Source organism: Haliotis asinina, chromosome 9, assembly GCF_037392515.1.
Source record: "Haliotis asinina isolate JCU_RB_2024 chromosome 9, JCU_Hal_asi_v2, whole genome shotgun sequence".
In the NCBI taxonomy this organism is placed as follows: Eukaryota; Metazoa; Mollusca; class Gastropoda; order Lepetellida; family Haliotidae; genus Haliotis; species Haliotis asinina.
The window spans coordinates 14,957,243-14,980,849 of record NC_090288.1 but is presented as its reverse complement, the minus strand read 5'-3'; the positions used below and the strand labels follow the sequence as shown (position 1 = coordinate 14,980,849).

General features: G+C 38.3%; 1 protein-coding gene across 1 annotated transcript in view; it reads left to right on the top strand.

Moving 5' to 3' along the window:
- Nucleotides 1-23,607, top strand: part of LOC137296944 (ras-related protein Rap1-like) — a 45,229-nt gene that overhangs the window by 10,622 nt on the left and 11,000 nt on the right. Inside the window, exon 2 of the mRNA XM_067828858.1 lies at nt 6,228-6,314. Within this exon, the coding sequence (XP_067684959.1) occupies nt 6,258-6,314 (57 nt within the window). The 5' untranslated portion in view covers nt 6,228-6,257. The remainder of the gene's footprint in view (nt 1-6,227; nt 6,315-23,607) is intronic.

Below are 23,607 nucleotides of genomic sequence, written 5' to 3'. Positions count from 1 at the left end.
GTACACAATACAAGGAAATTAGTTAATTGGACAAGGAACAGAATGAATTTCAACTTTTGTTATTGTGATGATGATATCCTTATACATATTTATGAAATTCTATGAAAGTTCCTGGGTCAGGAAATTCTCATTGTCATATTATTGTAGTTTGAAAATCCAGATTTGTTTCGTTTTATCATCATTGGTAAAACCAGATGGGTTGTATCATTTTCGGTTGTTAACAGTACACATTTCTTTGAACAGCTGTAAGTATAGGGATAAATAGCATGTATATTTTAAGATAATGATCATTGAGGTTATTAAATTTGATTGATATGATGATCGTGTTACTGCTATCATGATCTGACAATTGCTGACGAAGTCAAACATCAAACAATATCATCAAGTATTACCTACCAAATTGACATTCACCTGAATAACCTAATTTGAAATTGGTTCAGCATTTGAAATGTGTGTAAATAAGTCTTTAAAACAGTCAAGTTGTTAGTGGCTTTTCAGTTCAGCTCCGGCCACTGATTATCATGCTACTTGTGCTATAGTGAATTCTCATCCCCAGAGCATGTTGAGAGGCTAAAATGACCAGTCAGACTGATCTTTGACCCTGTTGCACCCTGCAGTCTCAATGAGATCTTCTTGTTTCTTGTATGTTCGTGTGAGACTTCAGATGGCCATTGAACCAGAGAAAGCTTTGAGAAAGATGACCTTGACCTTTACGGCTTTTGTGTAACCACAGCAATTGAAGACCGTTCAGATGACTTCATCTCAATGGTTGTGATTGTTTGATGACATAAATGGTATCCTAATTCCAACGACTTAGGTTTCTTTGATAATTATTTGGACCTGTAGGATTGATTTTGTCTGGCTGCTTCGGTTGCATTGACCTGGTAGATAATCAGTTCATGTTGCATTGGTTTCATTAATGTGTCAATCATCAATCATTATATGCAACCATGGCATCCAGTATTGTGTAATTTATCTTAAAACATGAGGCTGTCATCGTGGCCATATGGGTTATTTTTATTCTGTGGTTATGATCAGTGAAAATGGTTATTAATTTGGAAATCAATTATCAGAGGTCGACAAGCACACCATGTGTTTGAATGGCGGCACTCAGCTGACGTGTGAAGTACTTTCTAACTGACTGAACAGGATGAATATGGAAGTTGGCTGTATGAAATCAATCTTGGCAGTCTTGTTTTGTTTTCAGTGTGACAAGCTCATCATGTCAGCATACCATGAAAACAATTATCTAAGGACTGACTCTTATTTTGTATTCCATGTAAGTGTGAAAGGTTTGACCATGAATACTTCATTTATTCAAGCTTAACCAGAGTTGTGTTGACTTTGCAGTAAATGTGTATGTCTCTCAAATTTCAGTGTGGGTGTCTTTATATTTTGTCGATTCCAAAAATACCACCTATGAAATGGTCAGTGAAACATGTTATGTTTGGGACTACCATCGATGTCAATTTTCTGCTAATCTGAAGATTTTTGCCAATTTTGTTGCAAATTTACCAGTTCTGGGAATCGCCCAAATCCATTGAGAAACCCTGAAGCCTCCAACAATATAGTGTTTCCAGCTGACAACAAATTTTGATGTTGCCATCCTTGGACTAAAGCTTGATAAAGTACAGATTCTAGTGCTTTTTGATGGTTGTCTCCGATCCAGGATTCAAATCCACAATCCTAGAGTCAGGCACCTAAGGTCAGCAGTCTAAACGTCTCTGCCATAAGAGCTTCAACAAAATAGTCTAGATCATGTACTTCTTTACGCCTCAGACAAGTGTAAACTGACATGGCTCCCATGGCCAAAGCTGTGAATATATTACTGTTACTCTCTCATGAACTCAGTGTTGGTATCTCAATAGCTATTGTCTTTCCCTTCCCTCTGTCACAAAATTGTTAACTCGCTGTCTCCCATCATTTTGCATCTCCAACATTTATTTTGTAATAAAACTGGCCTCTCTCTCTCTCTTTCTTTCTCTTTCTTTTTCTCATTCTCTCTCTGTGCATTCATGCTTATTTGTTGAGGTCCACAGCTCTGTGAGTGCAGTTAAAGTGATGTCAGTATTACAGTGTCTTAGCAGTAAAACCTGGTGGCAATTGAATCCACAAGGGCATAACATGGTGTTTATGACAAGAGTGGGATTACAAGTCAGTGTGTACTCCAGGAAGGAGAGCCGACCTAATTATCTGTGTTGGTGTAAGCCAGGGTAAGCCAGGCAGTGTAATCTGCGAGTCTGTGAGTCATGACTAACCATTGAGACCCAGCTGGTCGATAGGTAGTATGGCCGTATACAGCGGTTGACCTACTGAGTTTATGATAGCAAGGATAAACCAGCACTTGTAAATCTGGCTGAGTCAACTAAGATCTTTCTGGGTTTTTTCTTGTGCTACGGGACCTTACCCATATTGCAGTATTGATCTATCTTTATACCTGATCTAGTAGTGATTGAGTAAGGGAGTGAGAATTTTACATGAATAACGGCCATTAGACTGGTTTAGTTTGCATTCAAATTTCTAACAGTGCATTAGTAGCCTTCAAACATTATCATTTGGGACATTTTAGATTTTCTTGGTCTTGAAATTTAAACTTGCCTGAAAAAATGTATGGCAATAAATACGGGGTAGCATTTTGTCGTTCGGTCATGGTTATTAAATAGCATAACTGGAAATGTAGCTTGTGATTTTCAAATAATAATAGCTATGCTTCTTAATAATAGCAATGGGTTTTTTTGCCTTTGTTGTGGATTTTCTCCATTTTGTTTTTGAAAGATGTTTCTTGCTGATAGAGACTTTGTTTTTAGATTCGGAAGGCTTAATTTATTTATCACTTTTTTGGATATTTATCACCAGTTTCCAAATGCTTCTTCCGCTTACGATGGCATAATAAGGAGACCAAATGAATATCAAAATGCTACAAATATTTTCTTAAAAAGTCTTGCTACTTAGTGTTCAAGTATCTAGATCAACACTCAGTATGAGATAATGCGCTACTTGAAACAGGCTAATCCGAAGATATGAATTGTTATTACACTTGTAATCTATAACATCCAACAGGCACTTAATGGCCGATCAGCTAATCTCTTTCTTGCTGTGAGATTGTTGTGAAACCGTCTAATATCACTGTTTGGACAGACGTGATTGTTGTGTATCAGCTAGCTGTAGATAACAGGCTGTCATCCACAGGTGAGTTGTGGATGGTAGGTTTTCAACAGGGTGTTATGTAACCTTGATATAGTTTTCAGATAAACAGAGGGACAGGTCACAGTTGGAAGCATTACTGTGGAACTTGATGGACAGTTGACAGGTACAGACAATTTCGGGTCAAGGCATGTCAGATGACACAACCATTCCATGTAGTGTTCTGAACTTTGTGCGACTCGTGAATAGGTTCAGCTAATGGTACAGATACAGGGAACAAAATTCACTGAAGGTCACACGTAGTAAACTTGTAAGGTAAATGGAGAACAAGTGGTTCTTCCTTGTGCTCTTTAACTTTTTCCCTTAGCAGACGACAACTCTTAACAATATTATCAAAGGAGTAAATGAAATGAGATTAATCACAAGAATGTTACCAAAAGACGAAAATGAGACATTTGATTTTGTTTACATTAAGTCTCATGGTTATATGTAAAAGAATAAGTGTATCTCGTAAATATGTTTATAAAGGTTTATAAATGAGTTAGTTCTGATAATTAAACAAGAGATTGTTGCTAAAAGACAAAAATGAGCCGTAGGATTTATTTGGTTTTCATTAATTGTCATTGTTATATGCAATGTTGCAAATAACAGAGTATGCCAATATAGTTGTGGTTGTAAAACGATTGATGAATGAGTTAAATCTGATGAGATTTATTATTACATCACATTATTGCAGAATGACAAAACTTGCCATTGGATTTGTTTCATCGATTGTCATGGTTATAAGCAGTATTGTTAAGAACATGGCTACCTCTCAATGTACATGCATTCGCATATATACAAAGGCTTATAAATGGGTGTATTTGAGAAGTTTTAATTAAATCATTAAGCATCATTATGTGAGACCAGTTTATTATCTTTTACATTTAAATGTCCACATGTTGGTGAAGTGAAAAATGAGTGAGCATGGTGGGTTTCGAATGAAGTTGTATTTTTAATGTTTCAGTGTTTTGTTTTTTTTTCCTTGTGATGCCTGTAACAGACTGACATGGACACAATAATTGAATTTGTCTGGTTTTATGATCAACTGACACCAGTGCTGCTTTATTGCTATATTAACCACTCATGTTCAATATTCAGAATCAAGCTTGACAGATTAGAGGTCCTTGTTGTAACCGTAGTGTCAAAACTTTAGAATAAAATCTGTGGGCGAGAATTTAGATATTACAGACTGGGCATGTTATTTTTTGACAGAAAAAATGGTCCAGGGATTGTTTGCAGTGTTGTCTTCACAGCTGGTTTGGACAGGTTTTAAACAGATTCGTGGGGCTTGGACCCAACCTAAAACAACATGGGTAATTAATGATCACAGTGCCGTTCAATAATATCTAATCCTAATGGACTGTGGCTCCAAGGTGAATATGATGCACAGTGAATACAGGTTATTGAATACAACAAGGCAGCAGTTGATGTAGCTTTTATTATGTTCAGTGAAACAATATGGCAAAAGAATTTAGCCCAGCCAATTTCTTCTTTACAGATTTTAGTTGTCAGGAGACCTACAGGCAGGAAGGGGGAAAAATCACTTGTCAAAGAAATGTTCCTTTTAAATACCGAATGGTTTTAAATTTTGTCAGTTTTTGAAGTGTATATGGAGCTAAAAGCAATGTAAAAAGAACTTTCTTGTATGTTGGTTTCTTGAGGGGGGTTTGGGGGTGATGATTTATCATGACAATCACTAGTGACCAACCACATGACAGTCAAATGTTATATATCAGTGCATTTACTATAATCATGCCTGGCTTATATATTGTCCACATTATTGTAATTGATAAATAAGAATTTCCAGAGGAACTGCCTTTTTTTGATTAAAAAAACCATGTGAATATCAGATTTGACGACTGCGATATAACAAACTGCAATTAACAAATTATGGAATATAGATCAGTTGACCGTTTGAGGGATTCGTATCAGCCCTGCTGTATACATAGCTACGTATACATATAGATGTGTTCAGCAGTATGATGGTGTGGTCTAATGGTCAAATTGCTTGCTTGTCACACTAAAGGTTCGCGTTCCATTCTCCACAAGAGTATGATTGTGAAACCCATTTCTGGTGTCCCCGGCCATGATTTCTGCAGAATACTGCTAAAGGCGACGTAAAACCCATCTCACTCACTCGGCAGTGTGATATCACTATGTACGTGGTAGCTATTGAAGGAGGATGTAATGTGAATATGATGTGTTTATCATGTTAATGTTGACTGTTTTGTTGTGAATCTGAGGCTTATCCATGCCAGTGTCAACAAAGTGCACAGTATGGGATGATATGACCCTTGTACATGTTGTAAGCTGTGTGAACACCTCCACTAGACCCACCAAATAGCTGTGATCCTATTAGTTTTGTTGACATTCTTTGTATTGAGTGGTGAAATGGTTGAACTCTTAAGTCTACAGTTTGACTTGGGGAGTTATGTCCTATGATGGTAACAGTACCCAGCGAATACAGTGTCAGTTTGAGATTTTCAGTATTATATACCTGAGAGATTAACAAGGAGTACACGATATTTCAGAGCATAAATGATCATCATGGTAGGAAATATGCCCCAGTCTGGATGTATGTGATTCATAAATTTGTTAACAGGGATAAAAGAATGCAAGTTGACTTAACTTGTTTGTTTCCTCACAGTTACCACGGCTACATAGAAACTGTTTGAATTCATCTTCTAAAGATAACTCAGTGTTAGTGCAAATGTTGAATTGTGATCTGAGACTCATTGTATTTAACACTTTCAATAATAAATTTATTCATGAGCTTATAAGTACATAAAGATCATAAAATTTTAGAAAAGGAGAGTTCATACACCTTAATGTCACACCTGATATAAAAATGGATTTCCCAAGACATCCATGGCTGAAGAGTGTCCTTGTTACATAAGGACTTACAGCTGTATCTCCCTGTATTGTCCAGACAAGGTGTCTTGTACTCATGTTTTACACCGACTTAAGACAAGGAGCTATAAAACCATTTAGTTCTTACAAAATGTATTGCATATGTTAATGATATTTTCATGCTTTTGCAGGTGAGATCATTTCTAGGATAGACAGACAAAATGAGGGAATACAAGATCGTGGTTCTTGGCAGTGGAGGTGTGGGCAAGAGTGCCTTGGTATGTTCCTGAACATTTTGTTCATTTTGATTTCATCATAACGTTATTGTCTTTGAATGTGCATCTCAATGTTCAGCTGTCTGTGCATATCTTTTTTAGTCTTCTAGCCTTGACATGTCTCATGACATCATTATTAGAAGAGTGAGTGAGGCTTTACGATGCTTCTAGCTATATTATGACCGTGACACCCGAAATAGGTTTCACACATTGTACCTACTGAACTTTTTGGCATGAATGCTTTATTCACTGTGAGGACAGAGTAACATATATGGGCAATTAATACCTAAATCTACAAGCCAAATAATTTTTTTCTTTGACTAGCATTGGTTCAGTGTCTAATATGGCAGTCTGTCATTTGATTTTATCTGCAGATGTATATGCGGTAGGGCAGTCTAGTGGTTAAACATTCACTCGTCATGCTGAGAACCCAGGTTCAGTTACCCTCATGTACAGTGTGTGAAATCCATTTTAGGTGTCCCTTGCCTTGATATTGCAGGAATATTGCTAAATCAGCGTAAAACAATATCCATTCACTCATTCTACATATACATGACTCCAGCTTGTATTGCCAGGAAATCAGTAGATCAATATTTTTTTCTTGTGACACTGTATCAATACAGACATCAAGAGTAATAAGAGCAGATATTTTCCACTTAACCATGTTTGACACTGATTGTCCTTGAGCCAAATGTCATGTGAATTTGTCCAACTTGAACTCTGATTATAGATGTGTTTAAAGACATGATGTGACAAGCACTTTTGTTTATCTTATAATCTTGACAGTAATTTTGGTTGTTTTGATCCTTGAACTTCTCTGATTTGTTAAAGTAGGAATTTCAAAATTCAGACATTTAGTTTAATTAAGCGGCTTATTAACAATCCTGTGAGCTCTTTGACTCATAGAAAACAACTTGGTCACACTTCGTCAGAGAAGAAAGCATGGGTTCGTTATCTGTTTTGTAATGTCTTCTGTGCTGAGTTGTTTCCTTTTGGTAGTGCTAGGATCTGCTCGATTTTCAAGACTGAACACTGGCATTTTGGTTTTTAAGGTACAGAGACATCAGTCATTGGAGATTCTTCATATATTTAGCAGATTAGATTTACTATAGCTGGGCTAATTATGATTCACTTGCTTATTTGGCAAATTGAACCATATTATTCATGAATTCAATTCATTATTTGTGATCACTTGTATCAAATACTCATGAATGCTTTTTGTGATTACCAGTTATTTAGGAAAATGAGATATGCAAAATGGAATGTGTCCAAGGGGAGCAGGATAACAGTCGGCATTCTTACACATTATTGTAATGTGATCACTGGTCCTTGTAGTGATAAAATAACTTGTTGGTTATTGGTTTGTTGTTTAATGCCATACTCAGCAATATTCCAGTTATATATATAGGCAGCAGTCTTTTAATAGATATGTCTAGACCAGACAATCCACTGATCAACAATATGAGCATAGTTTTAGACAACTGGGATATGATGCCGTGTCAACCAAGTCAGAGAATCTGACCATCCGATCCTGTTAGTTGTATAAAACATTGTATAAATATGTCATACAGATTATTTGACTGAATATAATGAATATGGCTGCAACAAATACAATATTTACCAAATATGATATGTATCACAAATATTGGATAACCAGTGCGAATAACTATTTACAATGCAATATTGTAGTTAAGTGATAGATACACAATATGGAACGCCCATGTTGACAGTGTTAATTTGTATCAGCAATAACCAGTGATGTTGAGACACTCGAATATGGTATGTAATAATTATAGTCGATAGTACCAAACTAACCTAACTTGCACTACTGCAAGGCTACGACATATTCCATTAGATTCTTTCCATCACTTTTCAAATTGACATATGGGTTCAAGCATCAAACGCTTCCTTACTAATTCCTTAATATTCAGTTCTGATGACCACGAATAATGAATTGAATTCATTCAGGGGAATGGTTTGATGCTCCAATTATGTGATTGAATCGTGGCAGCCTTAATAATGATGTTAACAGTTGACTTTATACTATGTTCATAACCAATATTTGTATATGTAACTCAGTATTCATGATATGTATCATGATGACATGATCATGAATCACCCCATAGTGAATTCATTATACCCCAGTTATGTCATGAAATACTGTTTAATTAATTTTTTCTAGGACAGTGTATTGGCAATCAACTTATTTTACAATATGTTTAGATAAATGTTGCAAATTATAGCGAGGGAGCTAGTGTCTCTCCGTGAATGACGATTGTCACAGTGTTCAAAATAATCGCTGGCAAGGAGGCCCAACGCCAGTTGATATTGTATTGGGCCGGCAGTTCAAATAGTCTTTTTTTTCAAATGGAATTTCTTTACGTTTTTAACGTCCAGGAATCATCCATGATCCTTCATGTTACGATAATTTTCAGTTTCACTTCCTGGTATTTCAGTGCTTTGTGCATAGGAATATCAACACCATTCTTTAACAAATAAAAACCTTTCTGTGCTAATTTATTTTGTAGGAACAGCTTGAAACTGTATACATGCAGTCTATTTTAATTTTTATTGGTTTGACATAACAAAATGGGTCCGCAGATTTCATTCAGGTCATGTAGATTTTAAAGCCTGCAAGTGACAGCAGGCCCGGATGGTCAACTGACAAATGAAAGCACTGCAAGCACTGATTGTACATGCACATCTTTTTTCTACATGGAGACCCTGAAAAACATTAATGTTCTGGTAATAGCAATTAATAAAAAAATAGGTTGCATATTTATTGCTGTTTTCGTTTTGTAAAATTTTTAGCATGTAAACTATACCGATTCATCAATTAATTACAGTGTTAAACAACAGTTGTGAATGTCTGGGTAGATTTTTATGGAAATCCTTGCATGACTTTATATAGATATTTACCCATTATGTTGAATCCCATGGATCCACTTAATGGCCTCTTCAATAATCACAAATTCAGAATCGCTACAAATAACATTTGAATCAGCAACATGCCTAACATGCTGTGATCATCCGTTTCAGTAGGTATTAGTGTAAATCTAGAGACTTTAGCTGAGCTTAGCTGACGGAATGAAATTATATTTAAACAAGTGGTTCATGTCACAGATTGCAAGCAAAGGTTTCTGGGTGACCTAACCCAAAATCCATGATATGGATTAACACCTTTCTATTTTGCCATAAACAGCCTTATTTGAAAATCTGAATCTTGCCAGTGAATTATGTTGAGGGACAAAAATAAGGGATCTCATGAAAGCACAATTGTTCCCCTATTTTTTACCAGTTCTTTTTTCACAAGCTGTGCGATACAATGCTTGTGAAGAAACCTGAAAAAAAAAAATTAAAAAATTCCCTCAGTATATATTCTTCATTTGGCTGTGGTCAACCAGTTCATGATTGATATGGATTTCATACCATGTAAGAATGAATAACTATTGCTGATTCAGTGATAGAATGGTATGTAACAGTGTAGTGCAAACATTAGGTACAAGATCCTCCTGTCTGTGTCCTTTCTTATTGTACTCTCATGGGCTTCATTATCACATGCCAGTATGTTTTTTCACAATATAGTAACTATGCAGTGGTTAAAATAAGCACTGCAGTAACAGAATGTTCTGAATGTCATTAAGCAATTAGTCATTAAGTAATGACAATTGAACCTGAATATTCCACATTCACCCTATGTCTATGCATAGTAACAAATTATTGTTGCATAAATAATGCTTTCTTGGTTGAACTGGCTTTTTGTTGGAAATGATCTGAAAAATGTCAGTAGATAATAGATAATAGCAATACTGGCAAAACTACCTCCTTGGTGTAGTGGTTAGAGCATCCACCCAACGAGTGGAAGGTCACAGGTCGATCCCTGGCTTCATCCTACCAAAAGATGTTTGAACATGTACTCATTGGCAATCAGCGTTAATGAGTATAATGGGGACTGATTGTCTCAGTGTCAGTATAATGTTTGTGTGTAGTATTCATGCTTAACTGACCCGTGAAGGTCCCGGGGTAGAATAGGCCTTCAGCAACCCATGCTTGCCATAAAAGGTGACTATGCTTGTCGTAAGAGGCGACTAACGGGATCGGGTGGTCAGACTATGACTTGGTTGACACATGTCATCGGTTCCCCATTGCGCAGATCGATGCTCATGTTGTTGATCACTGGATTGTCTGGTCCAGACTCGATTATTTACAGACCGTCGCCATATAGCTGGAATATTGCTAAGTGCGACGTAAAACTAAACTCACCCATCATGCTTAACTGTGGCAAGGTATCTCACTATAAAGCCAGGGCTAGTACAAGCAGCCACACAATTACATGCTCGCACCTTGTAACATGAACCATTTGACTTCACTTGACCTAATCCAGGAAGACAATTACTCAGTAATGTCATTACATTCCTTAAGTCATTGTAGTGAGGATTATAACTTTTCAATTCTTGTTTCCAGAGTAGCTCTTTTGATGATAAACATGATGAACATGATAAACATGATGAACATAAAGGAATTTTCATGTCTTGATTAAGCGACATGAATTATACAAGTTTAGGTTATGCCTTCGTGCAGAAAATGCATGAAACAATATTTTTTTTTGTATCTAACTATACTTTGCTTAAGTAATAAGACAAAATGTTATGGATGTCAACTTTTTCTTTATTGTATGCACATTTCTGGGCTATTCTTTTCCCCTTTGTTCCATCTGAAGGAATAGCCCAGTAACGTTTCTACTATGTTACAGTGTTAACGAATGGTGTTTCACAGTAAAAGGACATTGGGTCCTGTAAGTTTCAGATGTCTGTCTGACCCACTGAAAATTCACAGGACCCACAGAATAAAATTAAACACACATTTCAGATTTAACATTTCTCATTATTGGCTTTGAAATTATTAACATTATATAATTACCAACATTATAAACATAAATTTAGAAACAGTGAACATGTGTCACATGCCACAAATAATAACTTCAGACAAAGTTATTGTGACATACTCAGTCAGACACTGGGGCCAGCAGGTTGGGGACTTCTGTCTGACCGTTGGCAAATCTGCCGGATTTGTCAGAGGGTCAGACACTATTTGTTAACACTGATGTTAGTAGTGTGAATCACATTGAAGTGTTAAGCTAGCAGTAGCAGAAGAAAACCTGTATGTTTCAATTTTTCCAAATTGTCAGACTCATGTGCAATCTATTTTTATTTGGTGCAACTTGGTTTTGATTGGTGCAACTTTGTATTCACATCAACGCCACTAAGCACCAGTTAAATCATACTCCTAAACTCAAAGCCTGCTTTTTGTTATTGATTTTATCATAAGAGACAATTCTAAACGGGTCATTAGAAAAAAAAACAAATCATACAAAGTACATGCACAATCACGACAGTGAAGGCCTTGGCATTTCAAATTCACTTCCTTTCTCAAATACAGTGTTAAGTTTTACTAACACACAACCTGTGACATTCATGTGTAACCCTTTTCTATGTTATTTGATGACATTTCAGATACCATGCAAGCATGTTTGCTGGCAGTTTCTTTGAAATATTGGTATAGGTAGAATATCTGTAATATGTAGGTCCATGAATCATTTTGCAGTACATGCAGTATTTTTTTGGCTTTTCAAGTTTTTGCATGGTTAACTCCTTAAACGTTAATGTAATAGTGTATGGTTTTGATTTGGAATCAGTGATTGTAACAAATAGGTAATGGTTTAAAAAGTATCATGGTTTCAATATGTTCAATGCTCTCTGCTATAATATTCCACATTTAGAATTGTTGGGTTGTCTTAGGTTTATCATGTCCTGGTAGAATTGAAAGAAATGAATATCTTCCATGTTAGTGCTGGAAGTTATTAATGAGTCATGGAAGTGCAATTGCAGGGATTATTACAAAATGATAATTGATTACAAAAGAATTTGTATATAGTGTTTCTTTCACTATTTCTTACAGCTGTTTTGATGTCTTGGTTTCGTATTGAATTCCAAATTTTAAAATAACACCATATAAAAATTATCTGGAAATTTTTAAGGAAATATTTCTTTCCCACACCTGACTCATCAAACACTGCTAACTGCTATTGGTTGGAAGCCGGAGTCAGGGACTTTCTTCTTGAAGCAACCTTAAATTACTACCATTAACCTTAACTCCCATTCTTCAACATTGCACAAATATTACTTTAGTGACTTTTGATTGCCTGAGAGCCTTGTCAGAGGTGGGATAGCTTAATAAATGCAATATAGTAACACAGGAATGTACTGAAGGAGTCAAAATTCAGCAAAGAGTTGATGCTGATGGGTCCAAACTTTTTTGTTACCTGCGCAAATTGAAAATGCCATTAGTGAGTGAGTTTGGTTTTACGCCGCTTTTAGTAATATTCCAGCGATATCACGGCGGGGGACACCAGAAAATGGGCCTCACACATTGTACCCATGTGGGGAATTGAACCCAGGTCTTCGGCTTGACGAGCGAACGCCACTAGGCTACCCCACCGCCCCGAAAATGCCATTAGACCCAATCGGCTTGGATTGTTCCTTATGATATTACAGGCTTTCTTCACACACTTAAACATTCCTGAGTGAGTCAGAGTGTACATCTATGTATATATCTTACTGTCATGTATCTATTTAGGTCAATAATGAATGACCCCCCTATCATGCCACACTACTCTAAAAATCAATATTGCTTTTCTCTCATTAATACTATCCACCCTCAGTGAAGCTACCCAATATTATTATATTTTTTTAAAAATTATTATGTATTAAGATAAAAATATGAAATTCAAAACAAAGATTAATTCTAAGCAGACCCCAGAGAGTTATGTCCCTTGGAATGCTCTTTGTGAAAATCCAATAATACAACCTTTCATTGAGGCCAGTTCGTCAAAAACAAACAGTACCATGACATCACAACATATGATAGTTTTTGATGTAGGAAGCAGTTGTTTACATTTCATATGTGGCAAGTGTTCTCTGTTTGGAAACTGTTTGACTTGAAGTTTCATGCAAGCTGGTTAATACAGTCATCCCTCGCAATAACTCGCTTCGTGATACCGTGACTTCAGTTTAACCGCAGTGTAATCCGTGGCTCCCATAAAAAAGTTGAACTGTTATCACATCCCTTCATGAGATTGAAAATAGCTCAACAACAAATCTGTTGTTGCGCTCTTGTAAATTACGTAAACTAGTGAAATTCAGTGCGGATGGCAACTGACAGTGTTTATCGTGCATATCCATTGTGTTTCAGATGCTTTAAACATGCAGGGGTTTCTCAATAATGATCTTACCAACATCGTAGTAGTAACTTGTGAAAGACCAGACATGCTACCAGTCGAGTTACGAGTGCTTACAGTGTTTGCTGTGATGCAACACACCAAAATCTAGCACGGTAAAACAGTCATCACAGAATGTATGGTGTCAGAAACCACATTTTATTTGATTAAATTCAATTCCAATTTTATTTTATTTTAACTGTTGATAGAAACAACGGGAACACTGTGAGAGAATGGCATTACCTCATTCCATACGCATACATCTTCCGCACACCACATTCGTGAGGGTCCAGTTTTTGCGCCTTCCATCGATAGCACCAATTTCACATTATTCTTAGCAATCACGAACAGATTACAGTCTCGTAGTCCATGGACCCCAGACCAGCGTTACTAACTCATTTAAGTCATTTTTAACAATTAAATGAACAACATTTTTTTTTTTTTTTTTTTTTTTAATGATCAAAGTTGCAAGTACTGCAGGAAGTCAGCGATGACTTGTCATACTGTCGCCTACATAAAATGAATCCAGACAGGTAACGGCCTGTATTCATTGTTATGTTAAGTATGTTTGCAGAAAACATGCATAATATACTAGCCAGATGGCAGTGTGTACTAATCTGTTACAATAACTGCTTAATATGTAAAATGTTCCGATAATGGAATAGAGGTTCTTTGATGTACTAATACTGGATCGGTTTTACCTGAATCACCGGTACATTGGACCAAAACATCTGTGCACAGCTGATTGCTATTTCCGTGGACCCCAAGACCTACGTTATGGTGAGGGATGACTGTATGTCTTTCATTGCATCAGTAGGAAGCCTAAGTGAGTGCATATGCCCCAGTGTATATATCTTGTAGACCAAATTGTTGTCCTGAAAGCGTGACAGTGTGCCTTTAAGAAATTAGCAATGCTAGGTAGTAACAGTGGTAGAATTCAGTGGACTGGGAGTGTTTTGTGATCTGTGTTATACCCTTGTACAGCTGGTTCTACGTGACAGAGAAATGGGAATCCAGTACCCACGAATGAACAGAAATTACTTGGGAAATATCTGTATTGCATCCCAACGGATTTATTGATGTGAATCTGGACAATATAAAGTTCATGTTGACATGTTAACAGACTACACCACGTCGTGCCACACCACACCAAACACTAACGCTACACTAACCCTGCACTGCACTGCATTGCACTACACTGCGCTAGGGACCCTTGGAATTAGTACTAAGGGACCATCTGTAACATAGTTTGCAGGTCAAGGTGAAACCCCACCACAATACATATAAGAACCATCTAGGCTGCTACCTCAACCAGAATGCAGTAATGTCATGACTTGATTGATTCAATTACAAGCTGTTGGGATTCTTGGGCGATGTAGGTCCTCATAACGCTTTGATGTTCAACAGACCAACAGAATTTGAGACTGGATGCTTACAAATCAAGATTGGCTGATAGTGTGTCACGTTGACTTCTCTGTGTTCTGTGTGTGGTTACTGAAATAGACAACAATTACTTTGTAAGAATAACTTCACTATGTCTGCAAAACTTGCACCTCCTGACAATAGAGACACCATGTAGAACCTCACAGAGCCAGGCAGATCTGCTGTTCACCATGTCCTACCTCTCTGGGGAACTTTCTCATTTTCTAGATGAACATTGTTAATGACTCTTATGAATGAGCTCACTCAAAAGTGCAGAAAAATACCAGATTGTAAATGTTGATACCATTGATACCCACTCCCCATCCCCCCGACCTCCAACTCATTTCTAAGCCCCAACCTTCCATTTGTTGTTCCTTACTTTGAAGATTGGGATGAGAGGCCATAAGATCTTGTTTAATTCTTTCTTGAGGCATATACCTTGCACGGCCATTCTTTCCTCAGACCCTGAATGTTAATCTCCCACAATGCTGCCTGCAGATGTGGTGAACATTATAAACATATCACTGATGGTGGGAAAACACTCTGTAGCAATTGTCAGGCTGCAGGTAACATAGCATGCCAGACTGGAGGCTTATGTGGTTTTTGCATCATCATCATCAGTGTGTGATCTGTGTAGAATTTGCACTGCTCATTTCCCTCAAGCCGTCTGCTTCATGTGTTAATTTGATTCAAACTTTGATCGTTTCCCTGTCTAACGTTTGGTCAAGGAGATTATTATCCACTATGAGAGTGATCAAATCCTGTGTTAACAAATGTGTACGGGCTCTGAACATCAGCATATATTGGCCTGATCCCATGCATTGTGTATACGATGGAAACATACAGTATTGTTGTTCGAGGTGTATTGCACAAATACAGAACATGCGGAAAATACTCACAAAGTGAGTTCTTGTTTTGTGTTTGAACTAGTGTAGTTGTCACCCATTTTTGACCTGCCTTTCCAGTGTTTTTGTAGCCTGAAGCTAACAAGCTAGCATTGATTTCTTGAGTTAGAGTTATGTTTTCCTGTGAATGTCATAGGTTGTTGAATATGTTGTTGATGGTTTATGTCAGTGGAGGGCTTGAGGGGTAGTGTGGCCTTGGATGGAGGTTCTCACGTACATGCTTCTACTGTGGTTAAAAAGTACTTGTCTCTACAACCTGTGGCAAGGTTACAGTCATGTTGGCACATTTAAGAGTTCCCTGTGCCTTAGGCTTGTTTAGGTACACCCTGAAGTGGCATAAAGTAAAAAAAAATTCTTGATTTATGTTATGTGTAGTCAATGAGAAATGTCCCGTTTTTTTAGTTAATCAGGCCAAACACATGGAAAATTATTAATATGTTTGGGTTTTTTAATCATGAACACCATATGTTTTGTCAGTAATTTACCAGTACCGTACATTTTGCCAAGATCCCTTACAGTACTGTGAAACAACTGTAAGACGAATTGTCATGATGTATAATAAAATTTGCTTTTTAAGTATGTATAACGTGAAGCTTTGTATGTACAATGTACAGAGAAAATATTCAGCGAATTTCTTTCAGTATGCCCAGATATAGTGTACCTGCTAAATACTTTCAAGGCACATTGTTATATTATTGGATAACTTCCTTTTCATGACTTGGATTTTTGGTCTGAGTGCTTGGCCTGTGCCCCATAATATAGAGTAGGCCAGCCATAATGGATAGAGCTGAGCCCAGCAGGACTGAGTAATTCGTTTTTCTGCACACTGTCAAATGTCACAAACAACATTCTCATGGGATTCACCAGATTGTTTGCCAGTAGACAGAAATAGCTGAGCAAAGGGGATACTAGATCAACAGCCAGTATGCATCATTGACAGTTGTAGAAAGGCAGACATTGTTGTGGGTCTGGTGTCAGGTGTCTTTTAATTAGTGTCTGTGCGGTACAGTCTAGACATGTTACTGTATGTCATGGAAGTATGAACCTTTCCCTGTTGCCAATCCTTTCACCAATATATCACTGATAAGAGTGAGTATGCCTTCCCTCCTCTCATTCACACACCACATCCTATGGTTGAGGATTATCCTTGCCCTCCCCATTGCCCTCTACCTCATGCATGCCCCTCCCAACTCTTTACACTCCATTCACTGCCTGCACTTTGTGCACCCCCACTCAGGGGCTCCACTCCCACTCTCACGATGGGGGTAATCTAGTGGTTAAAGCGTTCAGTCATCATAGTAAACCCGGGTTCGATTCTCCACACGGGTACAGTGTGTGAAGCCCACTTCTGATGTCCCGTGCTGTGATATGGCTAGACTATTGCTAACAGCGATGTGAGCCTACTCACTCACTCACTCCACACTAACCCACCTTGCTCCACCCTACTCACCACTGATGGCCCATTTACCTTCAGCCCTGCCCCCATAGTCAACCAAGTGTCCCTCATTCTTCAAACCAGACTTTTGTCACAGTTACATCATGGTAAGCAATATATAGCTCTGTCAAACAAAATATGCTGTAAATGTTTTGTCATATTAACATGACCAGACAAAGTTTGAATTTGTCTCCTTGTTCCCATTGATAATGTTACCAGTATTGTAAAATATTGGATCAGATATAGACTAATACTTACTCCCTCTATATAAAAGGAGCCGAAGTGAGTTGTGAGATTCCAGGGGAAATGTAGGCTTGCTTCTTTTGGGGCTTCAGCTTTGCCAGGAAGACTAGGCAGTGGGGTTAATGATATGGTTCAGGGACTGTGAGACAGACTATACTTGATACAGTTGTATTTCGATAATGAGCTGGAGAACAATTGCTCCCCGCTATGGAATGGACTCTAGGGATGTTTATTCCTTCTGATAAACTCTCCTGCAATCCTAGATAGTATCCAGTTATCCTTGCACCCTTTGGCCTCAGGTATTGTTCAGTGCTTGGGGCACTAATTACTGGCATTTAAGTTGATTTTCTACTTACAGACATGCTATTTGAATGGCTGACAGTTAGCCAATTATATGCATATGCTAATGGTTGTCGCAGTTTGTTGCATTTATAGACTGAGCTTGGGGCGTGCCATGTGTTAACTTATTGTATTCTGTATGTATCTATATTTCTTAGTAAATTCCATTTGCATTAGATGTGTTTTGAATAATGCCAGCATCAGCTTATGCACCAAGGAAAACTCAGCTGTTCTCAAATGTTTTACATTTCACAGTATTTTCCCTAAACCTCAGGAATATGGTGTGTGGCATGAGTATCAAGATTGAGGGAATATAAACAGTCTATGTGAGGTGATAGTGCTAGCAAGCTTCTCAGTTACTGGCAAGCTAACATCAAGGGTGTGTCTCACATAACACAGCTCACTCTTGCTGTGGTACTTCAGAAGACATCTGTAGTATGTTGGCTGACATTTGATACGGGGAAGACCTGCTGCACCTCACATTATGCAAGGAATGATTGAGATGGATGGATGGCACAGCAAGTTCTTAGTTAGGACAAAGGGTTGACTTTGGGTTTGTGACATCAGGTTCTGTGATGGATAGGGGGTTGGCTTTGGCTTTGTGACATCAGGTTCTGTGATGGGTAGTGGGGGTGGCTTTTGCTTTGTCAAATCAAGTTCTGTGATGGATAGTGGGGGTTGGCTTTGGCTTTGTCATATCAAGTTCCGTGATGGAAAGGGGTTGGCTTTGGCTTTGTCACATCAGGTTCTGTGATGGATAGACGGTTGGCTTTGGTTTGTCACATCAGGTTCTGTGATGGATAGGGGTTGGCTTTGGTTTGTTGCATCAAGCTCTATGCTGGGTAGAAGGTTGACTCTGAGTTCGTCACATCAAGTTCTGTGCTGGTGTACAGGGTTAGCTTTGGGTTTATCACAAGTTCTTTTCTGGTACAGATGGTTGACTTTGGCAAACTGTGTTGTAAGGGTTAGAGGTTAGGGTTGCGACAGTAGGTTGATTCCCAAGATATTGACATAATTCTGCCTTGTAGATCCAATGGTCAGACTGCCATAATTTCACAAGACCCACAATATCACTCACTGGATTCCAATATATATATATATATATATGCTGCTGTCATACGACTGGAATATTGCTTAGTTGGGTGTTACACAAGAAGCTATCCCTTAGTCATCTTCAGCCTCCGTTGTGTAGATCATTCAGATACTGGAAGAAGACCCTATACACTGAAGCTGGCATCCATTAAACATGACTTGTACATTGTGACTGTGATTAAATCATTGCAGTGCAGTTGTGTATGCATGCCGTCAAAACATGACCTACACACTGAAGACTTTTGTTTTGTAATCTATCCTATCAACATATTTTACGTGAATCCATGGTAACAGAATTATGTCATACTGTTTTCAGTGTTCAAAGAGGAAGTGTTTGCCATTCATTGATTAAAGTGCAAATGGAAAAAGTTCTGTGTCTTCAAATGTATTTGACTAAAAGAATGACGCAGAACAACAGAGAAAATACTCAATAAAACCCACGCTTGAAGCTGTCTTCCCTATATCGTGTTACCCAGAAAGGACAGGATACATCTTGTTTAATCAGTAGAGGACGTAACGTGTACGCGAGACGGTCTCCCGTTACGCGTACAAGTGACTACCTGAGAGGGGGTCACTCATACGCGTGACTCCCTGATCACAGAGAGAGAAATTCTGCATGTCACACAAAAACATGTCTAAAATTGTTATTTGTGAAAATAATTAAACAAAATTTGCTACAGTCATTGACAGATGGTCAAGTTATTGGATGACGTGAATGAAAACATAAAAAGAGGAAATTAAATTGTCAAAAAATGACAAAAATGTGCAAAATTTGAGCAAAAATTGGCGATATTCAACTGCGAATTTCACCTATGTGCATAATTTTCAGAAACTTACATTTAGTATTTTCTGAAAGCTCATTTATCGTAGATTCATAATATATATGCAGCTTTCGATGCACACCAACGCACACCTGTTTGTTATTGTGTTGAAACATGTTTACTTTCTTCGAAACCGCGCGAATCGTCTCGCGTAGAAGTGACCGGGTTAGCGTGTCATTAATGGGAGGTAACTGATGCCTGACTAAATTGCCCAGTCAAAACATCCGTCTTGAGTCTGAGACTGTGTGAAGCGTGCGTAATGTACATGGCGATATTTCTTGCGTTACATCAAAGGGGTATAATAAATTTAAACAAAATCACGAATAACATTTTTTCATACGGACTACTCTTTTGTTGGAAGTATAATCGTTGGAAAACACGATTAAGAGTGGGGGGTCACTTCTACCGATGTAAAAACAGTTTTACGTTTTATGTTAGCTGCCATACCAGTAGATATTAGACTTCAGACGACAATTTTCACCTATGTGTACACTTCACATAAACATGATTTTCATATTTTCTGAAAGCTTATTCAACGCAGATTTACCTCGTACATGTACTTGTTCGTGTACATTAACGCACATAGGTGTATCATCGTGTTGAAACAAACCTACCTTCCTCCCACCGCTCGTCACAGACACACACAGCGTCCTCACAATATAGTTACGCGTACGAGAGACGCTTCCCAGAAGCACGAACAAAAGTAGTCAGTTTTTAACGGCAATTTTCACCTATGTGCACATTTCACACAAACATGATCTTTATATTTTCTGAAAGCTTGTTCCATGCAGATTTACCTCGTATAAGTACTTGTTCGTGTACACGAATGCACATAGGTGTACACTCGCGATGAAACACATCTACTTTCCACCCACCGCTCGTCACAGACACACACAGCGTCCTCACAATTTCGTTACGCGTACGAGAGACGCTTCCCAGAAGCACGAACAAAAGTAGTCAGCCTTTGACGACAATTTTCACCTATGTGCACATTTCACACAAACATGATGTTTATATTTTCTGAAAGCTTATTCCATGCAGATTTACCTCGTATAAGTACTTGTTCGTGTACACGAATGCACATAGGTGTACACTCGCGATGAAACACATCTACTTTCCACCCACCGCTCGTCACAGACACACAAACGGCCTCACAATTTCGTTACGCGTACGAGAAACGCTACCCAGAAGCACGAACAAAAGTAGTCAGCCTTTGACGACAATTTTCACCTATGTGCACATTTCACACAAACATGATGTTTATATTTTCTGAAAGCTTATTCCATGCAGATTTACCTCGTATAAGTACTTGTTCGTGTAAACGAATGCACATAGGTGTACACTCGCGATGAAACACATCTACTTTCCACCCACCGCTCGTCACAGACACACAAACGGCCTCACAATTTCGTTACGCGTACGAGAGACGCTACCCAGAAGCACGAACAAAAGTAGTCAGTTTTTGACGGCAATTTTCACCTATGTGCACATTTCACACAAACATGATCTTTATATTTTCTGAAAGCTTATTCCATGCAGATTTACCTCGTATAAGTACTTGTTCGTGTACACGAATGCACATAGGTGTACAATCGCGATGAAACACATCTACTTTCCACCCACCGCTCGTCACAGACACACAAACGGCCTCACAATTTCGTTACGCGTACGAGAGACGCTACCCAGAAGCACGAACAAAAGTAGTCAGCCTTTGACGACAATTTTCACCTATGTGCACATTTCACACAAACATGATCTTTATATTTTCTGAAAGCTTATTCCATGCAGATTTACCTCGTATAAGTACTTGTTCGTGTACACGAATGCACATAGGTGTACACTCGCGATGAAACACATCTACTTTCCACCCACCGCTCGTCACAGACACACACAGCGTCCTCACAATTTCGTTACGCGTACGAGAGACGCTTCCCAGAAGCACGAACAAAAGTAGTCAGCCTTTGGCGACAATTTTCACCTATGTGCACATTTCACACAAACATGATCTTTATATATTCTGAAAGCTTATTCCATGCAGATTTACCTCGTATAAGTACTTGTTCGTGTACACGAATGCAGATAGGTGTACACTCGCGATGAAACACATCTACTTTCCACCCACCGCTCGTCACAGACACACAAACGGCCTCACAATTTCGTTACGCGTACGAGAGACGCTACCCAGAAGCACGAACAAAAGTGGTCAGTTTTTGACGGCAATTTTCACCTATGTGCACATTTCACACAAACATGATCTTTATATTTTCTGAAAGCTTATTCCATGCAGATTTACCTCGTATAAGTACTTGTTCGTGTACACGAATGCACATAGGTGTACACTCGCGATGAAACACATCTACTTTCCTCCCACTGCTCGTCAGACACTCAAACCTTACCCACAAGATCGTTACGACTACGAGAGACGCCTTTTGCCACGGGAGCAGACCCGGTGCTCAATATGCTCACTCGCATCAAGTGGTAAGTAACTTCGGAGGACTGCATGATCTTTAATAGTTTAAAGGTCACATGCAACGTAAAACACAACTTTGCAGATTCTTGTACCTTTCGGTATGCATTTACCGAAACAAATCATAAAAAATGCCAAGTCAACCTATAAAGTTGAAAAAAACGCGATGAAAAAAAAGCCCGCGAAATCGGAGTTCAAACGTTTCACTAAATTCCCCCCAGCGCTGGGGGGAAAACTGGTTCCAACAGATGTGCTGCGCTGCGCCCGTGACGCATGCGCAGTGAATAGGTTCGCGGAGCTTGAAACAGTATGCATGCCCAGCGTCTTAGGTTGTGAGCAGTAGTCTAATCTTGGTTGTGTACACAAACAAGTAAATAATCTACTCGTTACGTAAAAAGACTTGTTGATTGTAGTAAGCAGTCTCTGTCACAGAGAAAGCTCAGTGTCTGGTTTATTCACACCTATATGTCTGCCTGCCTGTCTGCTAAAGACAACATGCAATACACAGCTTCGATCATTGACCACGTGCAATTTGAACTTAACACCTATCAGACTATACGACATAAAGAAAATAAGTTGATTTATGACTCGTGCACCCGAGTCCCCTGTCTGCCACATTATGTAATTAGGCACGTGTGATACACATGACATACTACATTCGTTTTTTTCGGATGACTGGATCTGACGGAAACTGGTGCAAACTCTTGTCAGTTTCAAGTCCTGCTTTGTACTTGGACGAATGACAGATTCCAGTAGTTTATCATCTCTGCTGAAATGATTTTTGATTGGATCGAGCGCAAATTCAGAGAACATGTATTTTCCAAACCCAACATCTCTACATTCTTCATGGATAACGGCTTCTTTTAGTGTATATGATTTTGTTTGACAACAGTATATGAATCCATACTGAAACGACGCATCAAGTACACAAAAAGAAGTTGTTATCCATACAGAATCTTACTTTCTTGTGACTGGCTATACTTCTAAAATGCCCATCAAACAGATCATCTTTCTGTACACACAATGAACCGTTAGCATATCAGCAAATGAAACAGCCAATCGGAAGCCGTCGTTACACTTGAGTGCATATCCACCAGCTATGACTGGGTTCGGTCTCCCGAGGGCTTCGTGTCGGGGGAAGTAAGCCCAAGTACAAAATATTGCACTTTTGAATCGCGATTGTACGCTTATAATTTTGTTTATTTGTTTTTTTAAAAGCAGCAATGTATATTGTATGTCATGAATAAGTGATAAATGTGTTTTAATTATGTTTGATTTTTTGGTTGCATGTGACCT